Source organism: Myodes glareolus, chromosome 7, assembly GCF_982192425.1.
Source record: "Myodes glareolus chromosome 7, mMyoGla1.1, whole genome shotgun sequence".
Lineage (NCBI taxonomy): Eukaryota > Metazoa > Chordata > Mammalia > Rodentia > Cricetidae > Myodes > Myodes glareolus.
The window spans coordinates 25,218,282-25,237,619 of NC_142032.1; the positions used below are offsets into that span (position 1 = coordinate 25,218,282).

Below are 19,338 nucleotides of genomic sequence, written 5' to 3' on the forward strand. Positions count from 1 at the left end.
AGTAGGAGGATCACCATGAGTTTGAGGTCAGCGTAGGCTGCCGAGTGAAACCCTGCCTCAATAAAGAACAAATGCAAAGATATAAACAAACTCTTATATATTGCTGATGGAAATGTAAATTTGTATAGCCACTGTGGAAATCAGCATGGAGGTTCCTAATAATCAAATACTTCTTATATGTATTATCTAGCATATAGCAGTAACATTCCTGAAATGTACACAGAGACTGTTATGGATCCATGTTTATTGCTGCCAACCTAAGTGTGTATTACTAGATAAGGAAATGTGATAAATAGGCATTATAGCACATGCCTTTAATCCTAGCATTGCAGGACAACAAGGGCTACATAGTATGATCCTGTATTTAAAAAATGTGGTAAATATACAAAATGAAATTTCACCTATGAAGACATCTGAAATTATGACATGCAGGAAAATGAATGGATCTGGAGTTCTTTATGTTATAAAACTTAGAAAGACATATATCACATTTTCTATCATGCAGAATCTACACACACACACACTACCGCCACCACTGAAGAAGAAGAATGGGGGGGACTATAAGAGGGAAAGAAGAAAGGAGGGAGAAGCAAGGAGAATAATAGAGTACATGTGTCGTGAAGGCAGAAAGTGACACTAGGGGAGGAGGAAAGACAACAAGAAAGAGAGGAAAGTGAGGAAGGCAGTGTGGAGAAACAAGAAGGAGGTCTTATGGTGTATACATGTTTGCAACTCTCACAGTGAACCCCATTTCCATGTATACAAGCCAAAATTTAAAAAGATATTGCAGGCTGGGGAGAGAGCCTGTTGGTAAAGTGCTTATCCTACAAGACCTGACCTATGTTTGATCCCAGGACCCGTGTAAATAAGCTGGCTATGGTGGCATGGATTTGTATACTGGCTATGGGGAGGCTGAGGCGGGTGGATCTTTCTTAGAGCTATACTTATTCTAGATGAAAGCACTGCTATTTTCCCCAACATTCTTTTCAATATTCATTACCTTTCTCTAATGGAAGCATTTGACTCAAACTGGACTATTCACAAATAGTTCTCATAGAAGCAAATTTATCAAATTTCAAATTACCATCAGAACTGGCTTATGTTCTACAGACGATCAAAGCATGTCATGTGTTATTCTCTCCCTTGACTGTGTACAATGCTAAGAGGCTGTGTTTGTTCAGTACCAACGTGCTATCCAGACTCGTGTGTGTGCATGCGCAAGTGTTCATTTGGGAATGTACGTGAGTGGCAGCCAGAGGTCGACATTAGATGTGTTCCTCTCTCATCTTCCCCTAATTTTTTGTGACAGGGACTTTCACTGAACCTGGAGCTCACCAATTTGGCTAGGCTGGTTGACCTGCCCAGTGTTTTGATTATAGGCCTGTGTGGTCATCTCTGGCTTTTCATGCTATGAATTCAGACTCAGGGCCTCATGCTGTCCAGCAGGCACTTGACCAACTCGGCCATCTACCCATTCCCAAACTCTTGACATGTAGCATAGCAGTGTCATCTAACAAAGCTCATGTTGGGGAACCATGTAACTGTTACACGGGAGGGGGCGGGCGTGAGGGTACATGTCTTTAATCCTCAGAGACACCTCTGAGGCAGAGACAGGTGGATCTCTGTGAATTCCATTCAAGCTAGAGCTATGTACGGAGACTCTGTCTCAATAAAACCAAAACCAAAACAACAAAGAAAAACAAGCCATAAATTTGTATGTTACACTAAAGCATATTAATAAGTATGAAGCATATAGTGATCATTCATTTATAGCTGCTGTAGTAATACTATCATAGAGATCTTAGATAAAATACTGGTTAGGACCAAGATGGAACATATTTAAATTCTTCAATGAGGGATGTAAACAAATTTCAGTATCTCAAATAGCTTCTTAAATTGGTTGTCTGTTCTGTATGTTGTCTTGCCATCAGGAGCCCATTTGTAATCTTGTTCAGAAATGAAAAATGAGAAGAAGCTAAAATCATGAACTTTAAAGAAAGCATTAGTTCAAGTTCCCATGGAGGTCTTTTTGTTTTGTTTTGTTTTGTTTTGTTTTTTAAGACAAGGTTTCTCTCTGTAACAGCCTCACCTGTCCTGGAACTCACTTTGTAGACCAGGCTGGCCTCAAACTCGCAGAGATCTGCCCGAGTGCTTGGAATAAAGGCCAACGTCACCATCACCTGGTCCATGCGGGTCTTTTGCACCTCTTCCCCCTCTCAGTTCAAAGTGCTCATCCCACCCATAAAGTCTAAATCTATTCACTTTGTGTTCTCAGGTGTTCAGCAGTTATAGTTTTGAGTGAACAAGATTCTCATTTATTCTTTAGGCGAGGTGCTAAGAACCAGTGGTCCCTGATACTTTTATATTCGAATCAGATTTTTTTTTTCATGGAATATTTGCCCTGAAATGAGAGATAATGGTGATGGTGGTGGTGGGTTGTTGTTAGGGAGAACACTGAGTAATTTGTAATTTTGAATACAAAATACTTTTATTTTCTCTCTCAGTAGGGATTTTTTTTCCCAGTGACTTAACAGGCAGCATGACATCACTGGGACTGGGAGAGAAGGCACAAAGGGACAAGCATAGAATCACAATGTTAACCCATCAGTGCTGATTTGTCCATGTCATTGTGGGTGAAGCAAGCTGCTCTGATGGGAGGGAGATGAATTTCAGGTTCCAAATAATGAGAAGAGTAAGCCCTTTTAGATGCTTTGGAACACATCCCCTGTGGACTGATGGAAACAATAGTAGTTGTATAAATTCAGAAGAGATTTCTTCACTGTCGGTTGTAATAGGACTGAGGAATGAGGTGGGGAGACCTGAACTGGGTGACCCTTTCTCATCTTTGAATGGAGGGAAAGGAAAGAGGACAGAGGTGGAGGTGACAGAGTTAGAAAGCAGAAAGCAGTGAGACTCGCCAGTGGTTTCGGGGATGTTGCTGAAAAGTCTGGCACCTTCAAGAAATGCTTTCTTCCCTTCCTGCTATTCTGTAGCTAATGAGTCCATTTTATGATCCTTTTCAGTGCAAAGGAGTTTTGTGGCATTGTGTGCTTCGTAGATTAAATGCAGTTTAAGGTTTCATTTGTTTTTATAGAACTGGAGGTTTCAAATTTAAGAAGGTTTCAAATTTAATCTTTCCATTCTCAATACCACTGTAAGTAGTAACTGGTGATAGATGAAGCCATAGGTCAGCTCTGCTAAACCTTGGGCCCAAGCTGTGAAAAAGCGGCCTTCAGAATTCTGTTATTATGGGCTGCCTTGGGCAGATTCAGAGCCTTGGTGTATTTCTACTTTCATTTTACAGATGTAAAATGTAATACTTTCTCCTTCCTATGATATAAATAGTGGTGAGATGTGGAAGACAAATGGAGAGAGTAAGAAACTTCACTAAGAATTTTATAGAAACTAAGCTGGGGAGATGGCTCAGTGGGATTAAAACACTTGCCAAGCAAAGTGTGAGAGTCCTGGAGTTTGGATCCTCAGGACTTGTATGGAAGCCAAGCATGGATGCTTGTAATCTCAGCACTCGGGGGGTAGAGGCAGGATCCCCAGGGCAAGCTGGCCAGCTTCACTAGTCCGACTCACAAACTCATGTTTGGTTCAACAAGAGACCTTGCCTCAGTAAATAAAGTGGTGGGCAATTAAGGAAGACACATGATATCAGCTTCAGGACTCTATATGTATGTGCAAACACACTTGTACACATATGTGGCTCCATACATGTGAAATTGCATACATACAAAAATTCACAGAAAATGGATTCTATAAAAAAAGAACTAATGACATATAATTTCTATACATTTTCAGGGCATTTGTGAAGTTGTGTGTGTGTGTACACGTGTGTGTGTGTGTGTGTGGTAAGAAGTTTGGAATGCCCATCATATGCAACAACTTTTTAGTTATTTAGAATATTTTTTCTGTGAGTGATATCTGATGGTAATATAAAGTTCAAACGAAGATTTAAAAATTACTCTTAAAAAGCTCTTATCTCTGTCTGATATAGATAATAGGCCCAGTATACCCAATAAAGACTTACACGACTCGTGAGGCTGGGTTCCAGCAGCTGCCACAACCATTGGAGTAGTTGTGACGTAGTGATTTGGCTTTAATGCTTCTTGAAGGTTTTCCCCAGTGTGTTAACAGTGAAGCAGAACAGGATCTCCAGATTAACGTTTCAAGAATACTTAGATAACGTTTGTGTGAACATTTCTTTAAATTTCTAAATTCACTATTTTGATACAAATACCCATGGTTTTCTTCTGTGTTTACATGCAGCCAGGAGCTATGGGCGGAGACGAGGTAATTTTTTTTTTTAATGAGCTCTTTTGCTTGCCAAACTGTAAGTGTGAGTATGTGCGTGTTTATGCCTGTGTGTATAAGACAGTAATTAATATATGGTGCGATGTTTTAGCTTAATTATTTTAGAAAAAGCAATTCTTTATTACTTTTATTATAATCATTTATTATAATTATTGGTAATCTGTTCTTTTAGTCATAATAAAGCTACAACAAAGACAACTTTATTTGGAAGTTTTTGTTTGGAATTTTGTGACTGAACATGAGGAAATAAAAGCCAATTTGGCCCTGTATTTCTATGTCCTTTTCATATGATTTAGAGGACATAGTCTCAGTTTTGGGGGGCAATTTTTGATTTTACTAAATTGTCTGATGATTTTCTTTTTTCTTGCATCCAAAGGCAAGCTTCTCCTGAGGCTAGGAGAAGCTTTCATTTTAGGGTCTCTTCCAAGGTCTTTACCTATAATTTCGTGTGTATATGTGTGTGCGTGTATGTTTTCTTTAAAGAGATACCACACATTTTGCTTTAGTCCCTTTAAGTCTGAACTAGTGAGTATAACTTTCATTTGTGTAATGCTGTGCCCATTGACCGTTTCCTCCCCTGTCACTGTGGTTTGAGGAGCAGCAGGGGAAGCCTAGCTGATGGGAAAGGTGGGATCTAGGGTGAGCCCCGGGCTGTGCTCACAGCCTGTGACTTAGAGCTGGCTTCCTCATCTGCATATTATAAGGTAATAGAACCAAACTTGCCCAACTTCATAACGTCCAAAGTTCTGGGTTTAAGAAAAGGCATACATATGCATCAAGCATTCCACAAATGTAAGACCTGTCTGCTGCTCACTGCAGAAACTGAGAAGGGTGATGTTTGCTTGCTGGGTAACTTCAGATCAAAGCTGGAGCCAATGTTGGAGTCTGTCTCTTTGTTTCATATTTGCTAATATTTACCTTTTTCAGAATGTCTCTGACTTTGTTGTCATAAAGAGAAAATAATGATATTAAATTGATAGTATTTCATCATTTATTACACAGTAAATATTTATTGAATAAATGAATATTGACTGAATTTAATGTATGTATGATGAAATGTTTATTATAATCATTTCTACTTTGGGGAATACATTTTTGTATTTTTTGTATAAAATAAGTTTTAGTCGCATAAATTTTTTCAATAGAACATAACTGCTTTCCTTTAGAACAAGAAAATTTGCAAATGATAGATAATTGCTTCTTTTGTCAAAAACTTCTTCAAGTAAGGTAGTATATACATGGTTACTGGCATTTAAAATAATCTGATGATGAACAGTAATATTTTTAGATATACCTTAATCATAAAGGTAAAGACCTTCACTACCATCTCCTCTCTTTATATCACTTGGTATATTGTTATAGCACGCTGCCATTTTTGCACAGCACTTGTTTCATGTTGGTAGGAAATGCAGAAAGGAGTAGGGACAGGAGCATTTTCCATAGGAAGCAGAAACCTCCTGGAGAGTAGACAGGAGGGACTGCCCTTTACTCATGCGTGGGTCAGTCCCTTGTCAAGACTGGCCTTTGGTGTCATATGTAGGGCTGCCCTCTTCTCAATTGCTCTGTTCTGCAGCGCCACCTTTGTGAAACACCGCTTGCTTCCCATCGCTCTCACCCCATCTTCCTCTTTCCACGTGCTTTGCTCACCTCTGGTCGTGGCCAGCCACATGCTGGCTGCTCATCCACACTTTTACACCTTACTTCACTAGTGTGAACCAAATTTAAGCCTTTTTCTTAATTACTTCATTTTTAAAATTATTTTGTGTATAGACCTGTGTGTGTGTGTGTCTGTGTCTGTGTGTGTTTGTGTGTGCGTGCGTGCCTGGTGCCTGCAGAGGCCAGAAGACAGCATCTGACCCCCTGAAACTGGAGTTAGAGATGGTTGTGACCTGCTGGGAACCGAACCTGGGTCCCGAGTAAAAGCAGCAAATGCTCTTAACTGCTGAACCATCTCTCCCATCCTGCCAAGCCTTGACCTTTTTAAGAAGCCCTGCCCGGTGGCCTTATAGACAATATTTTCTTCTGCTTCTATTACCCTGTATTCCTCCTGTCTTTCCTTTGTACCCTGATTCTTCAGTTGAAGAGAAGTTATTTGAGGACAATTATTACTTGTGCCTAACACTATGCTCTAGTTATAGTCATTAACCAGGTTAATTAGGATTATTTTGAGATAACACTCATCTATGCAGAAAAGTTTGCTTTATATTTTTAAGTTATTAGCTGAAAATAATGATATTTGCTTATAGTCCTGGCCGCTCAGAAGACTGCTAGGAGGATCACTTGAACTAGGAATTTTTGGCCAGCCAAGTAGTATTGCAAGCTCCTATCTCTAAGAAAAATAAAATATTGAAAATCACTTCATAGACATAGTGGTACACGCCTGTAATTCTAATGCTTGGGAGGCTGAGGCAGGAGAATTGCCTTATATTTTCGGCTAGTTTAGCATTCATAAACAGCACAAGACCAGGCTAGCCAGGGTTTCACAGCAATACCCTTTCTTGAAACCCCAAAAAACTAGGCTTTTAATACCAGCACTTGGGAAGCAGAGGCAGAGGCAGGAAGATAAATCTCTGAATTCAAGGCCAGTCTGGTCTGCATGGGTGAGATCCTGTCTCAATAAATAAATGAATAAATAAATAAATAAATAAATAAGTGACTTTAATAATTTTGAATGCCCTAATCTTCTTTGTATCAGATGTCATGCTAGCTATTGCCTATAACATTCTGATTCCCTTTGATCCTCATTGTCTTAAGTCTGCAGATTGCTAATCATGGATGAAGTAGGGTATGAGGGTATAAGGTAAAAGAAACAGATAGCAGGTGAAAATGTTTGATACATGCTTTTTCTTTAGTTTTCCCATTCCAAGAGAGAAGGAAAAAATATCACTTTCTTTAAATATAATGATGTGGCCATGTGGGATGGGGCAGGTGTTCTCATATCTAATTCTCTTACCCCCAGCCCTAGATGATGTAATTCTGATGACCTGACAGGCTTCTTCATTGCCATTTATTCATGAGAATTAAGTTAACATTTAAACTGCTCAAAACATCTAAAATAAACTCAGTGATAGATATTAATTACTTCATTCTACTTATGATTAAGAATGGAACTTGCAGGGCTGGAGAGATGGCTCAGTGGTTAAGAGCACTGACTGCTCTTCTGGAGGACCCAGGTTCAAGTTCCAGTACCCACATGGCAGCTCACAACTGTTTGTAACTACACCTCTGGGGGACCCAACACCCTCACACAGACATACATGCAGGCAAAACACCAATGCACATGAAATAAAAATTAATTAAAAAAAAGAATAGAACTCGAGGGGCAAGTGGGATGGCTTAGGAGGTAAGTACATGCCATATGAACCTATAGTGACACGCCATACAAGCCTATGATAACATGCCATACAAACCTGTGGTGATGATGACATACCGTACAAACCCATGATGACATGACATACAAACCTATGACGACATACATTTTCTCTCAGGGACCCACAAAGGTGGATGGAGAGAACTGACTCACAAAGTTGTCTTCTCCACATGCTCTCCAGCCTACATGCATCATACCCACAATAATAAATAAAAAAATTAAAACACAGTAAAAAAGAACAGAACTTTACTATAACTCATATTCCATGTGTTATATATATACATGTTGGTAAATTCTTTAGGAATGGGAAGTAGTAGAAATGTATGTGAAAGATTTGGGTTCTCTAAACTGAAATTGTGTCGGTGGAATCTTCTAGTAAATATGGAATAGAGAGAATCTCAGGAACTCTTTGGATGCTGGAAGAAAAGTGGGAAGCAGGGCATCTAGTGTATGATTCAGCAAGAAGAGAGTGTAGAGGTGAGACTATCATGTCCCTGAGTTTGCAGATCCAGCTTGAGGGAAAGCTAGCCATAAGATGGTCCATGCTGTCTTGGTGAATTGCTTTTGAATCAGAAGGTGAGTCTCTGGGCACAGCTATACCAGGCTTTTGAAAGAGAGTCTCATGATACAAGTAATTAAATCAGGAAAGAACTTGGGCATTGACCAAAGGCTTGGATGGGAGTTTGGGAGGTCGGCTCTTTGAAGGCCAAGCAATTCTAGCAATGAAACTGGGGGAAAGGGGGCCAAGGAAAAATTAGTAAGAGAAGAGAAGGATTGGGGAGGCGGTAGCTCAGTGGTAGAGTCTTTATCTGGCTTTAATCCCCAGTGCTGGGGGAAATGGTGTGGTGAAAAATACATGTGAAAGAATAAGACAGAAAAATAAGAATCATTTTTTTCCCATTAATATCCATTTTTATTTTGTTACTGCAGACAATCTTGTCTGTTACATCAAAGAATCTTAACCTTATCTTTCAGGAATATTCTTCCTCTAACAAGTTTAATGTGTATTCAACCCTGCTGGAAACTAGGTTGCTAGATAGAGCCATGTAAGACCTTTGCTTGTACCCTTCCCCCTCATTTCCTTCCTTTCTACTATCCTCCTCTTCTTCCTTTTAAAAACAAACAAAACAACCACCACGAAAACAGGGTCTGCGTTTGTAGCCCCCTCATCTGGTATTCGCTGTGTAGCCCCAGGGTTTCCTCAGCTGTGACAATGCTGCCTTCATTTTCCCCAGTGCTGAGCTTTTAGGTAGGTGCTTGCAGCTTGCACATTTAATGAGTATTGTAATTTAAAATTTTACGTGGCTATGAGTTTTTTTCTGGGTTCCTGAAGACATTTGTCTACAAGTAGACAGATTAATTGTACCAATGGTGTGTGTGTGTGTTTGCTGCTAGTAACTGAACCCAAGTCTTAATGCATGCTAAACATGTGTTCTACCATTGAGCTGTACCTCCAGCTCTACACCAGTCTTCTTGATGTTTAACAGAATTTCTTAGTTATATAGCAGCCAGGAAAATCTGAAAATTTCTATTTGAACAGTGCAGATGAGCAAATACAAAGAATGGTTGGAGTTAATATTGTAAATATTTAGGCCACAAACATGAATGTATACCAGTGGATGCCTTAGTTGATTACGAAGTTCTAAAGTTCAATTAAACAAACTTGGATTCATGAGTTGAGGTCATCTTTCTGTGTCAAGCCAGCTCTGAGAGGGCCTTGCAGCTGTGCTGGTTAGACCAGCAGGGTACCTGTCTGTCATTCTGTTAATGCAAACTGAGTTTTATGAGCTTGTCTATTGAAAGACAGAAATAAATGGTTCTGGAGTAAAAAATAGACATGAGTTGGATTTAATGTTTGTGATGGTAATATCTTGATTGTTATTGGTCAGTATAGTAATGGGAAATGTGAACACAGAAGAGAGTGAGAGGAATCAGCTCATTTTCCTTATTCTGAGAAACTGGTGTGGGAAGATCAGAAGGAAGAATGAAAATGGAGTTCCAGGCTTCCGCTCCTTTAAGTGTTGCATGCCTGCCTGGTCCTATACTCCAGACATGCTCTCTCACTTTGCTTGGAGTTTGCTCTAGATAGGACAGAGATGATAAATAAATGAGACAGATATTCTTATTCATTTGATAAAAGCCAGGGGTTGGTGACATGACTCAGTGGATAAAGATGTTTGCTGCATAAATCTGGTGGCGTGAGTTGAATCCCCAGACCCCACCTAAAGATGGAAAAAGTGAACTAACTGCACTAAATTGTCCCCTCACTTCCGCTTGTGCACCGTTGCCCCTGAGCCTACAAAACACAGTAAAGAAAGCAAAGTAATTTTCTAAAGCCCAGGCACGATGCTGTAAGCTTGTAACTCTAGAACTTGTGTAAATTCATTCCACCAATAGTTTTGTGGTACTGGGTTTGGGGTGTGGCTTCTTGTCTGCAGAGAGGATCTCTTAAAAGGAGAGAAAGGGTGGCCTGCTCTCTTGAGTTGTGAAGACCAAGTTAGACAGTGTGAAGTGAAGCGGCGTGTGGCCAGTTCCCAGCTCCCTCGATCCCCAACTCCGTGAGTCTGTTCTTCCAGCACTCCTTAATCAATTGATATATAATTGTACACATCTTTGTGGCTCTCACTACAGAACTTGATAGGTAGAGGCAGAAGGATTAAGAGTTCAAGGTCAGCCTTGGCTACTTAGAGTGAATTCCAGGCCAGCCTAAATTGCAGGAAACTTTATCTTGGCCGTTCTCTCCCCTCTTTATTTGTTTTTAAGTACTAGGAAGGAAAGAATGGGAGATACCTATCTCACTGGTGGAGGTCAGGTGATATTCAAGGTGAAGCAAAAAAGGACAAGGGACATCTGGGACTTTTTTGTTTGTTGAGATAGGGTCTCACTACCTGTTCTAGTCTGGCTTTGAATTTAGGGTTCTATGGTTCTCACCCTAGAGAACTGGGATTGCAGGCATACACCATCATGCATGGTTTTTAATTTTTTATTATTATAAGTTTCAAACTTACAAAAATGGAATAGTTAAATTAGAGTTCTCCTCTGGCCTTTTCAGGCAGCTATCGTTCATGCATTGCCCATCTTCTAGAAAGGGAAGGTGGGCAAAATAGCTTGTGCGAAAGGCTTTATGCAAAGTAGTAATGCACAATACAGTATATATAAATTTTGGAAATATTATATGCCATGTAAAGATGCCAGTTACCTATTACATAGCATTCCACACATCTAAAATCCATAATAGGAAAATCTACTGGGACACAAAGATGGGTGGTGTGGCCTAGAACTGAGTGGCTGAGGGAAGATGGAATGTGACTTGAAATTGGATAAATGTATGAGTTATATGACATGTGAATTATATTTCAATAAAACTGCTGTCTTTAAAAACAGTCAGGACAAGGAAATTGATGGAGTTAGTGAGTGTAGGGTGAGTTTGAAGGGAGGAAAGGGGCCGACTTTGACTGACTTTGACTTCTTGTAGGGATTTTGAACCTAGTCCAAGTGTGGAAGGAAACCATTGCAGGGCCTAGTGACTGCATTTATGTTTTGAAAGCACCACATGGCTGCTTGAAGAGGAATGGGTATAGAAGAGGGGTCACCTCGTTAGGAGATGCCAAGATAACAAGAAAAAAATGGAAATTAGGTTAGTGCAATGGCAGTGAGGCTGCAGAGAGATTAACAATGGTGCATTCTGTAGAGAAGGAGCAGTGGAATTGGAAGGATGACATCATGCCGATGAGTTGAATGTGGCAAGTAACTCAGAAGGTGACCTTAGTGATGTTGAGGTTCTGGTGGAAGCTGTGGAGTGAATGGTAACACCACGACTTGAAATGGGAGTAGGAGAAAAGGTGAGGGTAGATAGTAAGAGTTTACTCGTGACTGAATGTGTTGACACACACCTCTAATCTTAACACACAGGAGGCACAGACGGAGGCAGGCAGATTGGAGTATGGGGACAGCCTGTTCTATATAATAAAGATTCTGCCTCCAAAAAAACAAAACGTAATAAGAATTTGCTTGCAAGTTTATGATGCCTAAGATATATCACTTTTTAATATAAAGTCAAGTCTGTTTTTGTTACATAAGATTTCTGAGCCGGGCATAGAACATGTGCCTGTAATCCTAGCACTGAGTATACTGAAACAGGATCAAGAGTTTAAGGCCATCCTGGGCTACATAGTGAGGCCTGTTTGAAAACAAAGAAATAGACCCAAGCATGCAAACAAACAAAATGTGTTTAATAAAGAGCCTGGAGTCTCTAGAGACCTAAAAACCTTTCATCTGGATCAGTTCTTATATTACAAAGTAAGACACAGATAGGAGAATCTGTCTTCTCCAAAGTTAAAGAATGGAGATGAAACTAGAAACTCTGTTTCCATAGAGATATGTTACTTATTTATTTTTAGGAAACTATTTCTCATTATCCATTATTGTTAAATTCTTAAACTAATTTCTGAGCTACTTGCAAGATTGAGCTGAAAGGCATCTGAAAATGGAAGCATTGGACTAGGAGTGCTCTAGAGCAGTGTGGGTCATGGCAGGGGCTCCAGCAAGAGCTCACGTTTGAATATATTTAGAAGCACAGCATGGCCACTGGCTCAGGTTGTCTTACCATTTGCTGCAGGAAGAACCTTCCTGAAAAGGACCATCATGAAGAAGCTTTCCTGTAGCACGAGTAATAAAAACCCAGAAACAGATATTGGGGTTCAAGCTGAAAGATCAGAGAAGAAAAGCGGTCAGCCACTAGAGTTCTTACCTCTACGAAATCTTCAGACTGAAAAGAGAGCGAGTTCCTGTCTCATCCCGCCTTATATTCCTCTCTAGTGCTGGGATTAAAGGCGTGCACCACCAGTGCTCAGCCTCTATGGCTAAGTAGTGTGGCTTCTGGGATTAAAGGTGTGTGCACCCACTGTCTGACCTGTGGCTAGCTTTGTACACTGATCTTCAGGCAAGCTTTATTTGTTAGATCATAAGCGATATCCCCTTGTCTACTAGCACTTTGAAGATCGCCTGGTGCTTTGATCCCCGGGTCTTTTAGTTTTAGGTCATGCCACTTTCATGTATTATTCATTCACGCACTGGTTCAGACACTGCATCTGGACAATAGCAGAGTTTATACTGGAAGAGCGTTTAGTGGACTGCCTCGTGGCCAAGTTAGAACAGTCAAGAAGCCCCTCCTTTCCCATCTGGTGGGAGACTGTATATACACTTTCTGTGGAAGTATCTTGAGGTTCTAATTCAGATTTATATTATCTTCACACAGGAGTGTAATTCTTTTACAACATAATGTGGATTGTTTAAAGCATTTTGGTGTTAGGGTATGTTTCCCTTAAAGAACAGTCATAGGGTTGCTAGACACTGAGGCAGGAATGTAGGACAGCTCACATACAGCTCCTTAAGACTCCAGTTCCTAAGAACATGTCCAGGAGCTAACATTTTAGCAGTTTCCCTAGGGATGGCATTGTTTGTTTGTTTGTTTGTTTGTCTTGTTTTTATGTAGTCCATCCCCAGCACATCCCCAACCCAGTCACTATTATTTGCTTTAAAGGCAGGGTCTTGCTGGCCTGGGTAGATTGGGGTATTGCTGGCCTCAGACATGAGATTTTCCTACTTCAGCCTCCCAAGTGCTGAGATTTCAGGCATGTGCCAAATGGCCCATCTGCAACAATTTGCTTTGAGCATGGATGGATTCCAACCAAATGACTACATGGATAATACCTTTATGAGGGTTCCGTGGACTGCTCAGAATACCAATGCACTAACTTACCCTGGTGTGCGTCTACAGCAATGAAAGCCTCACTGGCTGATTTGTCACCAGTTCAGAAATCACCCCCTCACATTAACAAAGTGTTAAATTCATGGACAAAATCACTGTTAAGAGCCAAAGGCCCTATGTTCTATTCTCAGCACACACAATCAGGCATGTGACTCCAGCTATAGGGGATCCAACTTCCTCTTCTGGCATCCATAGTACCTACACGAACATGGCAAACACACACAGAGATGTCTGAACATATACATTAAAAAGTAAATAAACAGTCCTTGAGGGGCTCATGACTAGAGCAGAGGAAAATGGATGGGCTGTCAGGTTGTGAGACCACTGTAGTCCACAGAAATATTCCTCTTTTATTTTTTGGAGGCTAGTCTATTTAGTCCTGGCTGTCCTGGGCCTCTCTATGTAAATCAGGTTGACAATTTTCTTTTTCTTCTGGGTCTTGAACCTGGGACCTTATGCAAACTAAGCAAGTATTCTCTGTCCCTGAACCATACCTTCAACCCTCCCTTAAGCTCAAATGATTCCTATAGCAGTGTTTTTTCCCATCAGCACTTTAGGCAGTCATGTTAGATAGAGTGAAACTGATTGAGGATTTTATATTTCAATCATGAGGCTATGCTTTCCTTAACGTGGATGCTTCCTAAATCCTATACTCTTCATACAGATCTCTTTCAGTGAGCGCCTGCTGCAGACAGATTAATACATTTGGGTGGCTCTTAAACTTTAGCGTAGGAATCACTGGGGTGGGATTGTGGATTGTTGAAGCCTGACTGCCACAAATTTAGATCAGTGGATTTGGGGATTGGGTTCTGGAATTCATAGTCTTAGTTCCTACTTGCAGTTAGAGAAACATCGTCTATACATTCACTATGTGCAGTTTCGTTCCCAAGACTTCCTTTATTACCAAGGCCTGTAGCACTCCAAATGCTGCTAATAAGACAGAGGTTCACTTTGAAAGCCTTAGTAAGTGTCTTAACTTCCCATAGCCGATTTTGAAAACTGTCCAGAGTTTTACAACTCTTGCTTTTATTTTCCTCTGGGGAAGCTGTGGTTGTATTGGTCACGAGAAACAAGGTCTTATTTGTTCAAGAATGTCTCAGATGTCTGCCACTTCTTCACTGCTCTGGTTGAAGGCTTCCTCATTGCCCATCTGGATAGTCACTGATTTCTTCATAGCCTCAACGCATCCCCCTCCTCCCTGGGCTCAAATTGCCAGAAGCTGCTGCCAGCTTTGGGACAAAACATAGTTAGAGGTAGCTTAGAGAAGTGATCTGTCGCGGCAACAAACAGAGCTGATGGGAGTGTAATAGTTTTCATGGCATCTGGTGTAAAAAAAAAAAAAAAACAGTTTTGTTGAGAATGTAGCTCAGTTGGTAGAATGCATGCCTAACATGCATGGAGACCGGTTCAGTCTCCAAGACTACATAAAACCAAGTTGGTAGTGTATCCTAGCATTTGGGAGGTAGAGACAGGAGGAGCAGAAGTTGAGGGTCAAGGTTAGAGAGATGGCCCTCTGGTTAAGAGCATTGGCAGCTCCTCCAGAGGACCCAGGTTAGATTCCTATCATCACATGAAGGTAAAACATCCTCACATACTGAAAATAAATTTTTAAAACTTGAGGCCATCCTCTGTACAGAGTTTGAGACCAGGCTGGAGTGTAAGAGACCCTATCTTCGCTTTTTTTTCTTGGTTTTTAGAAACAGGCTTTCTTTCTGTGTATAGCTCTGTCTGGTCTTGAACTTGCTCTTTAAACCACACTGGCTTTGAACTTACAGAGATTCTCCTGCCTCTCCAGAATGCTGGGTTTAAAGATGTGTGCCACCACTGCCCGGCTGAGATCTTATCTTTAAATTTAAAAAAAAAAAGTCAGTATTAGAATGAAGTATTGCATTTGGGAGTGGAAAATTGGTTTTATTTTTATTTATTTATTTATTATTATTTTATGTATGCAATATTCTGTCTGCGTGTATGCCTGCAGGCCAGAAGAGAGCACCAGACCTCATTACAGATGGTTATGAGCCACCATGTGGTTGCTGGAAATTGAACTCCATGTGGTTGCTGGGAATGGGACCTTTGGAAGAGCAGGCAATGCTCTTAACCGCTGAGCCAACTCTCCAGCCCGGAAAATTGGTTTTAATATGAAGTATAGACTATATAATCTTGCACAGGTGAAAGCCACCTCAGTTAAGGTCACACCGAGGGGGTGATCACATTTCTCATGTGGTCAGACCCCTGTGTTATACTCATTGAATATATGCTCACAGAACCATGCATGTCTTTGTACATGTTTTCTTTTGTTTGTTTTTGAGATAGTCTCATGCTGTAGTCCAGGTTGGTCTGGAATTCACTAAAGTAATCCGGGCTAGCTTTGAACTCCTCCTCATTCCCACAAGTGCTGGAATTACTAGAGTGAACCACCACGGACAGCTTTGCACACAGTTTTGTCTCCTTCAGTGGTGTATCACATCTAGCATGGGTTTGGTCCCTCTAATATATTCTTTGGCAGGAGATACAATAATGAAGTTTAATTTGATCCCTTTCCTAATGGGTGGAGGAACATATACTCTATAAAGCCAAAGAAGTGCTGTGGTACTAACTGGGAAGGTGGAGGGAGATGCATAGGGTGTTTTGCATGGACAGGAGGTGTACCCAATCTCAAAGGTCAGTACAGTTCCACAGAAGAGGATGGCTTTGCAGCTGAGACCGAAAGAATTACCGGTTAACTATGGGGTGGGAGAGATGGTTCAGCAGCTAAAAAGCACTGGCTGCTCATGCAACGGTCCCAGCACCCACATGGTGGCTCACAGCCATCTATAACTGCAGTTCAGGACCTCTGTGAGTGCCAGGGTACATGTGTATGATACACACACACACGTTTAGGTAAAACACTAATGCGAATAAATAGATCCAAAACCTTTTTGAAAGACTTAACTATGATTGGAGAAAGGAACGCTTAGATCTTAGCAGGAACACTGTGTCCTTAGCACCTGTGACAAGGTGGTGACAATCAGGAAACCCAAAGGAACTCCTGTGATTAGAGAGATCACTGAGCAAGGAGCGGCAGCAGCTGTGTCGGGGACTTTGTCCTTCAGAGTGCTGTTTTTGTACTTTATCCAAAGGGCAGTGGAAGGTTACTGGGAGCTTTTGAAGTCAGGAGTGTAGGGTGTGGTTACATATTCAGATTAGTGTTGGAAAATTGCTGCTTCAGGCCCTTCCTTCCTTTATTTCTTCCTTTCTTCCCCTCCTTCCTCCCTCCCTCCTTTCCTCCTTCCCTTTTTCTGGAAAGCAAGTTGAATTCTAGGTAGACATTAGTGAGGAAAGGTTTTCTGCAGCTATGCAAGACAAGACAAGAAGTGGTGATTGGATTAGGGCGTTAGGACTGGTGATGAACAGGAATTAAAGTAAAATTGTATTTTGAAGCTTGAATTGGTAGTGAGAAATAGATTTGATATGGGGAAAGAGAGGGAGGGGTGGAGAGAGGAGAGAGAGAATGAATATCAAGGCTAAATGCTAAATTTCTGGGTTGAATTGGGTATGTTTAAAGGTCTTTGTTTTTTGCTTGTGTGGGTAATGTGTAGTGTGTGAGCCCATGGTGTGTGGATGTGTGCGTACATGTGTGCAGGTTCATGGAAGCCAGAGGTTAATGTTAAGGGACTTCCTTGATTATTCTCCTTCTTGATCCGACGTCTGCCTCCCACATGCTAGGGTTACAGGTGGACCACTGGGCCCACCAGGCATCTGTATAGTGCTGAGGATCTGACCTGGTTCCCATATTTTTATGACAGGCCCTTTACCCATTGAGCCATCTCCCAAATGGCCTTTGTATTGACATTTTAGGGAATGCTGGGAAGGAACACATTTAAGATCAGGAGCTTATGTGACGGTATTTTCTGTATGAGTCTTTGGTTTTTCACTCAAACTCCCACTCTACAAAAATTCTTCTGAAAACTGCCTTCTTGCATGCCACAGGAGGGACATACTGTGTCACTTGGCTTCTATCAGTACCTACTATTTTGTAGTTACCTGTGTGCTTGCCTGTTCCCTCATTAGACTGGGATTCCTTTGTCAGGAGGGACTTTGCTGCTCTTGGAAAAGGGATACATTTTTCCCTGGAGTAGTTTCCACTGAGTTAAAGGCTTCTGCTTTCCTAGCTCTGGATAATGCTGGGAGGGAATTAATGCTTCCTTACTACAGACCGACATTTTGCTTTCTCGTGAGGGTAGGGCAGAGCTTTCTGCCTCTTCTCCTGTTGTCTTTGCACACCTCATAGTTGTAGTGTTGGAATTCAGAGGTGGGAATAGACGTTCTGTAGAAATGGCTGACTGGAACATGAGCCTGACTCTGAGCAGACAAGATTTAGAGTGTGGACTGCATGGCAGGTTTACCTGGCTGCTGTCAGAAAATGTCTGTGGGAAGTCCATTTTGCCTCTAGTTGCTGCTGTTTCTTTTACTCCCAGTAATCAAAACAAAGATCAAGGGATGAGAATGTGCTCCCTGTTGTTTGTCCCTGCAGGCTGAAGAAGAGTAGGTGGCACAGTGACACAAACTGTCTTTGTAGCAACTCTGGGAAGAACTGAAGGAAAAACTCTGATGTCTCACTATCCCCACTCTTAGCCCTTTTATTTATTAACTCCGAGCTTCTGAACAGTACCTTTCCTACACCATTGGGTTGCTCATAATTTAACACAATTATATTAGCAACATTTTTACTTTTTAATAAAAGAAATAGTCACCATTTTTCTAAGGCTATTTATTTCTGTTTTTGAATGTTGGCTACTGTTGTACAAAACCTGGGTTTCAGGGAAATAAAAGGATTGACTAGAAGAGAGAGCGCCTTTGTGTACTTGTTTCCTTAGAAGGGCGTGGTTTATCTTAGAGATGGGCTTTTCTACTGTCTGCCTTTGTTCTTCCTGCTGCTGTTTCTTCTCCTGCCTCCATCCCTCCTCTTCTTCTGCTCTCTCCTCTTCCCCCTCCTCTCTCCTCCCCTTTTTCTTGTCTTCTCTCTCTTCCCTGTTCCTCCTTCCCACCTTCCTCTAAAGCTAGAGCGCTCGAGACAGTAAAACCTAGTGGAAAGCTTTACAGAACTCATAGACTCAAACAAGAAAAAAATTAGTTTTTAATTTGGGCTTTATTTTGAAATTCCATATTGAAAGTAATTGCCAGTCATGGTGGCTCACACCTCTAATCCCAGCGTTTGGGAGGCAGGAGCAGTCAGATCTCTGTGAAGAAGATCCCTCATTACTCAGATCTCTGTGTAGAAATGGCTGACTGGAACATGAGCCTGACTCTGAGCAGACAAGATTTAGAGTGTGGACTGCATGGCAGGTTTACCTGGCTGCTGTCAGAAAATGTCTGTGGGAAGTCCATTTTGAGGTCAGCCTGGTCTACATATTGAGTTCCAGGATAGCCAGGGCTACACAGAAAGACCTCGTCTCAAAAAAAAAAAATTAAAAAGAAAATAAGTCTGTGGGGATTTTGTGTTTGTTTTTCTGAGAGACAGCAACACTAGCCCTGGCTGGCATGGAACTCACTGTGTAGACCAGGAAAAGTGTCATTGGCCCTGCCATTAGAAGAGGCATCCTTAGCTTCTGTCATCAGGGCCAGCCTTTACAACTATACCCCTGAGGTCACCATCAAGAGCAGATAAAGATCTGGGGAAATACACGCACATACACACACACACACACACACATTGTTTGTCCTATGTATTTCAAATTTTTTTGTTCATGGACAGCCTTGCATATAAACTTGTCCATATTGGGTTTCATAGTCTAAGTTGATGAGGATGACTGACCAGGTCTCTTTCTCAAGAGGGCACCAACCAAATCTCCTTTTCAGATGGCTGTGAGCCACCATGTAGTTGCTGGGAATTGAACTC

General features: G+C 41.2%; 1 protein-coding gene across 9 annotated transcripts in view; it reads left to right on the plus strand.

Moving 5' to 3' along the window:
- Cpeb3 (cytoplasmic polyadenylation element binding protein 3) overlaps nt 1-19,338 on the plus strand; it is a 191,716-nt gene that overhangs the window by 106,617 nt on the left and 65,761 nt on the right. For 7 of the 9 annotated variants that reach the window (XM_085693823.2, XM_085693818.2, XM_085693820.2 and 4 more), the window contains one exon: nt 4,276-4,299. The exons of the other annotated variants lie outside the window; for them this stretch is intronic. In XM_085693823.2, the coding sequence (XP_085549949.2) occupies nt 4,276-4,299 (24 nt within the window). The remainder of the gene's footprint in view (nt 1-4,275; nt 4,300-19,338) is intronic. 9 annotated transcript variants of the gene reach the window in all.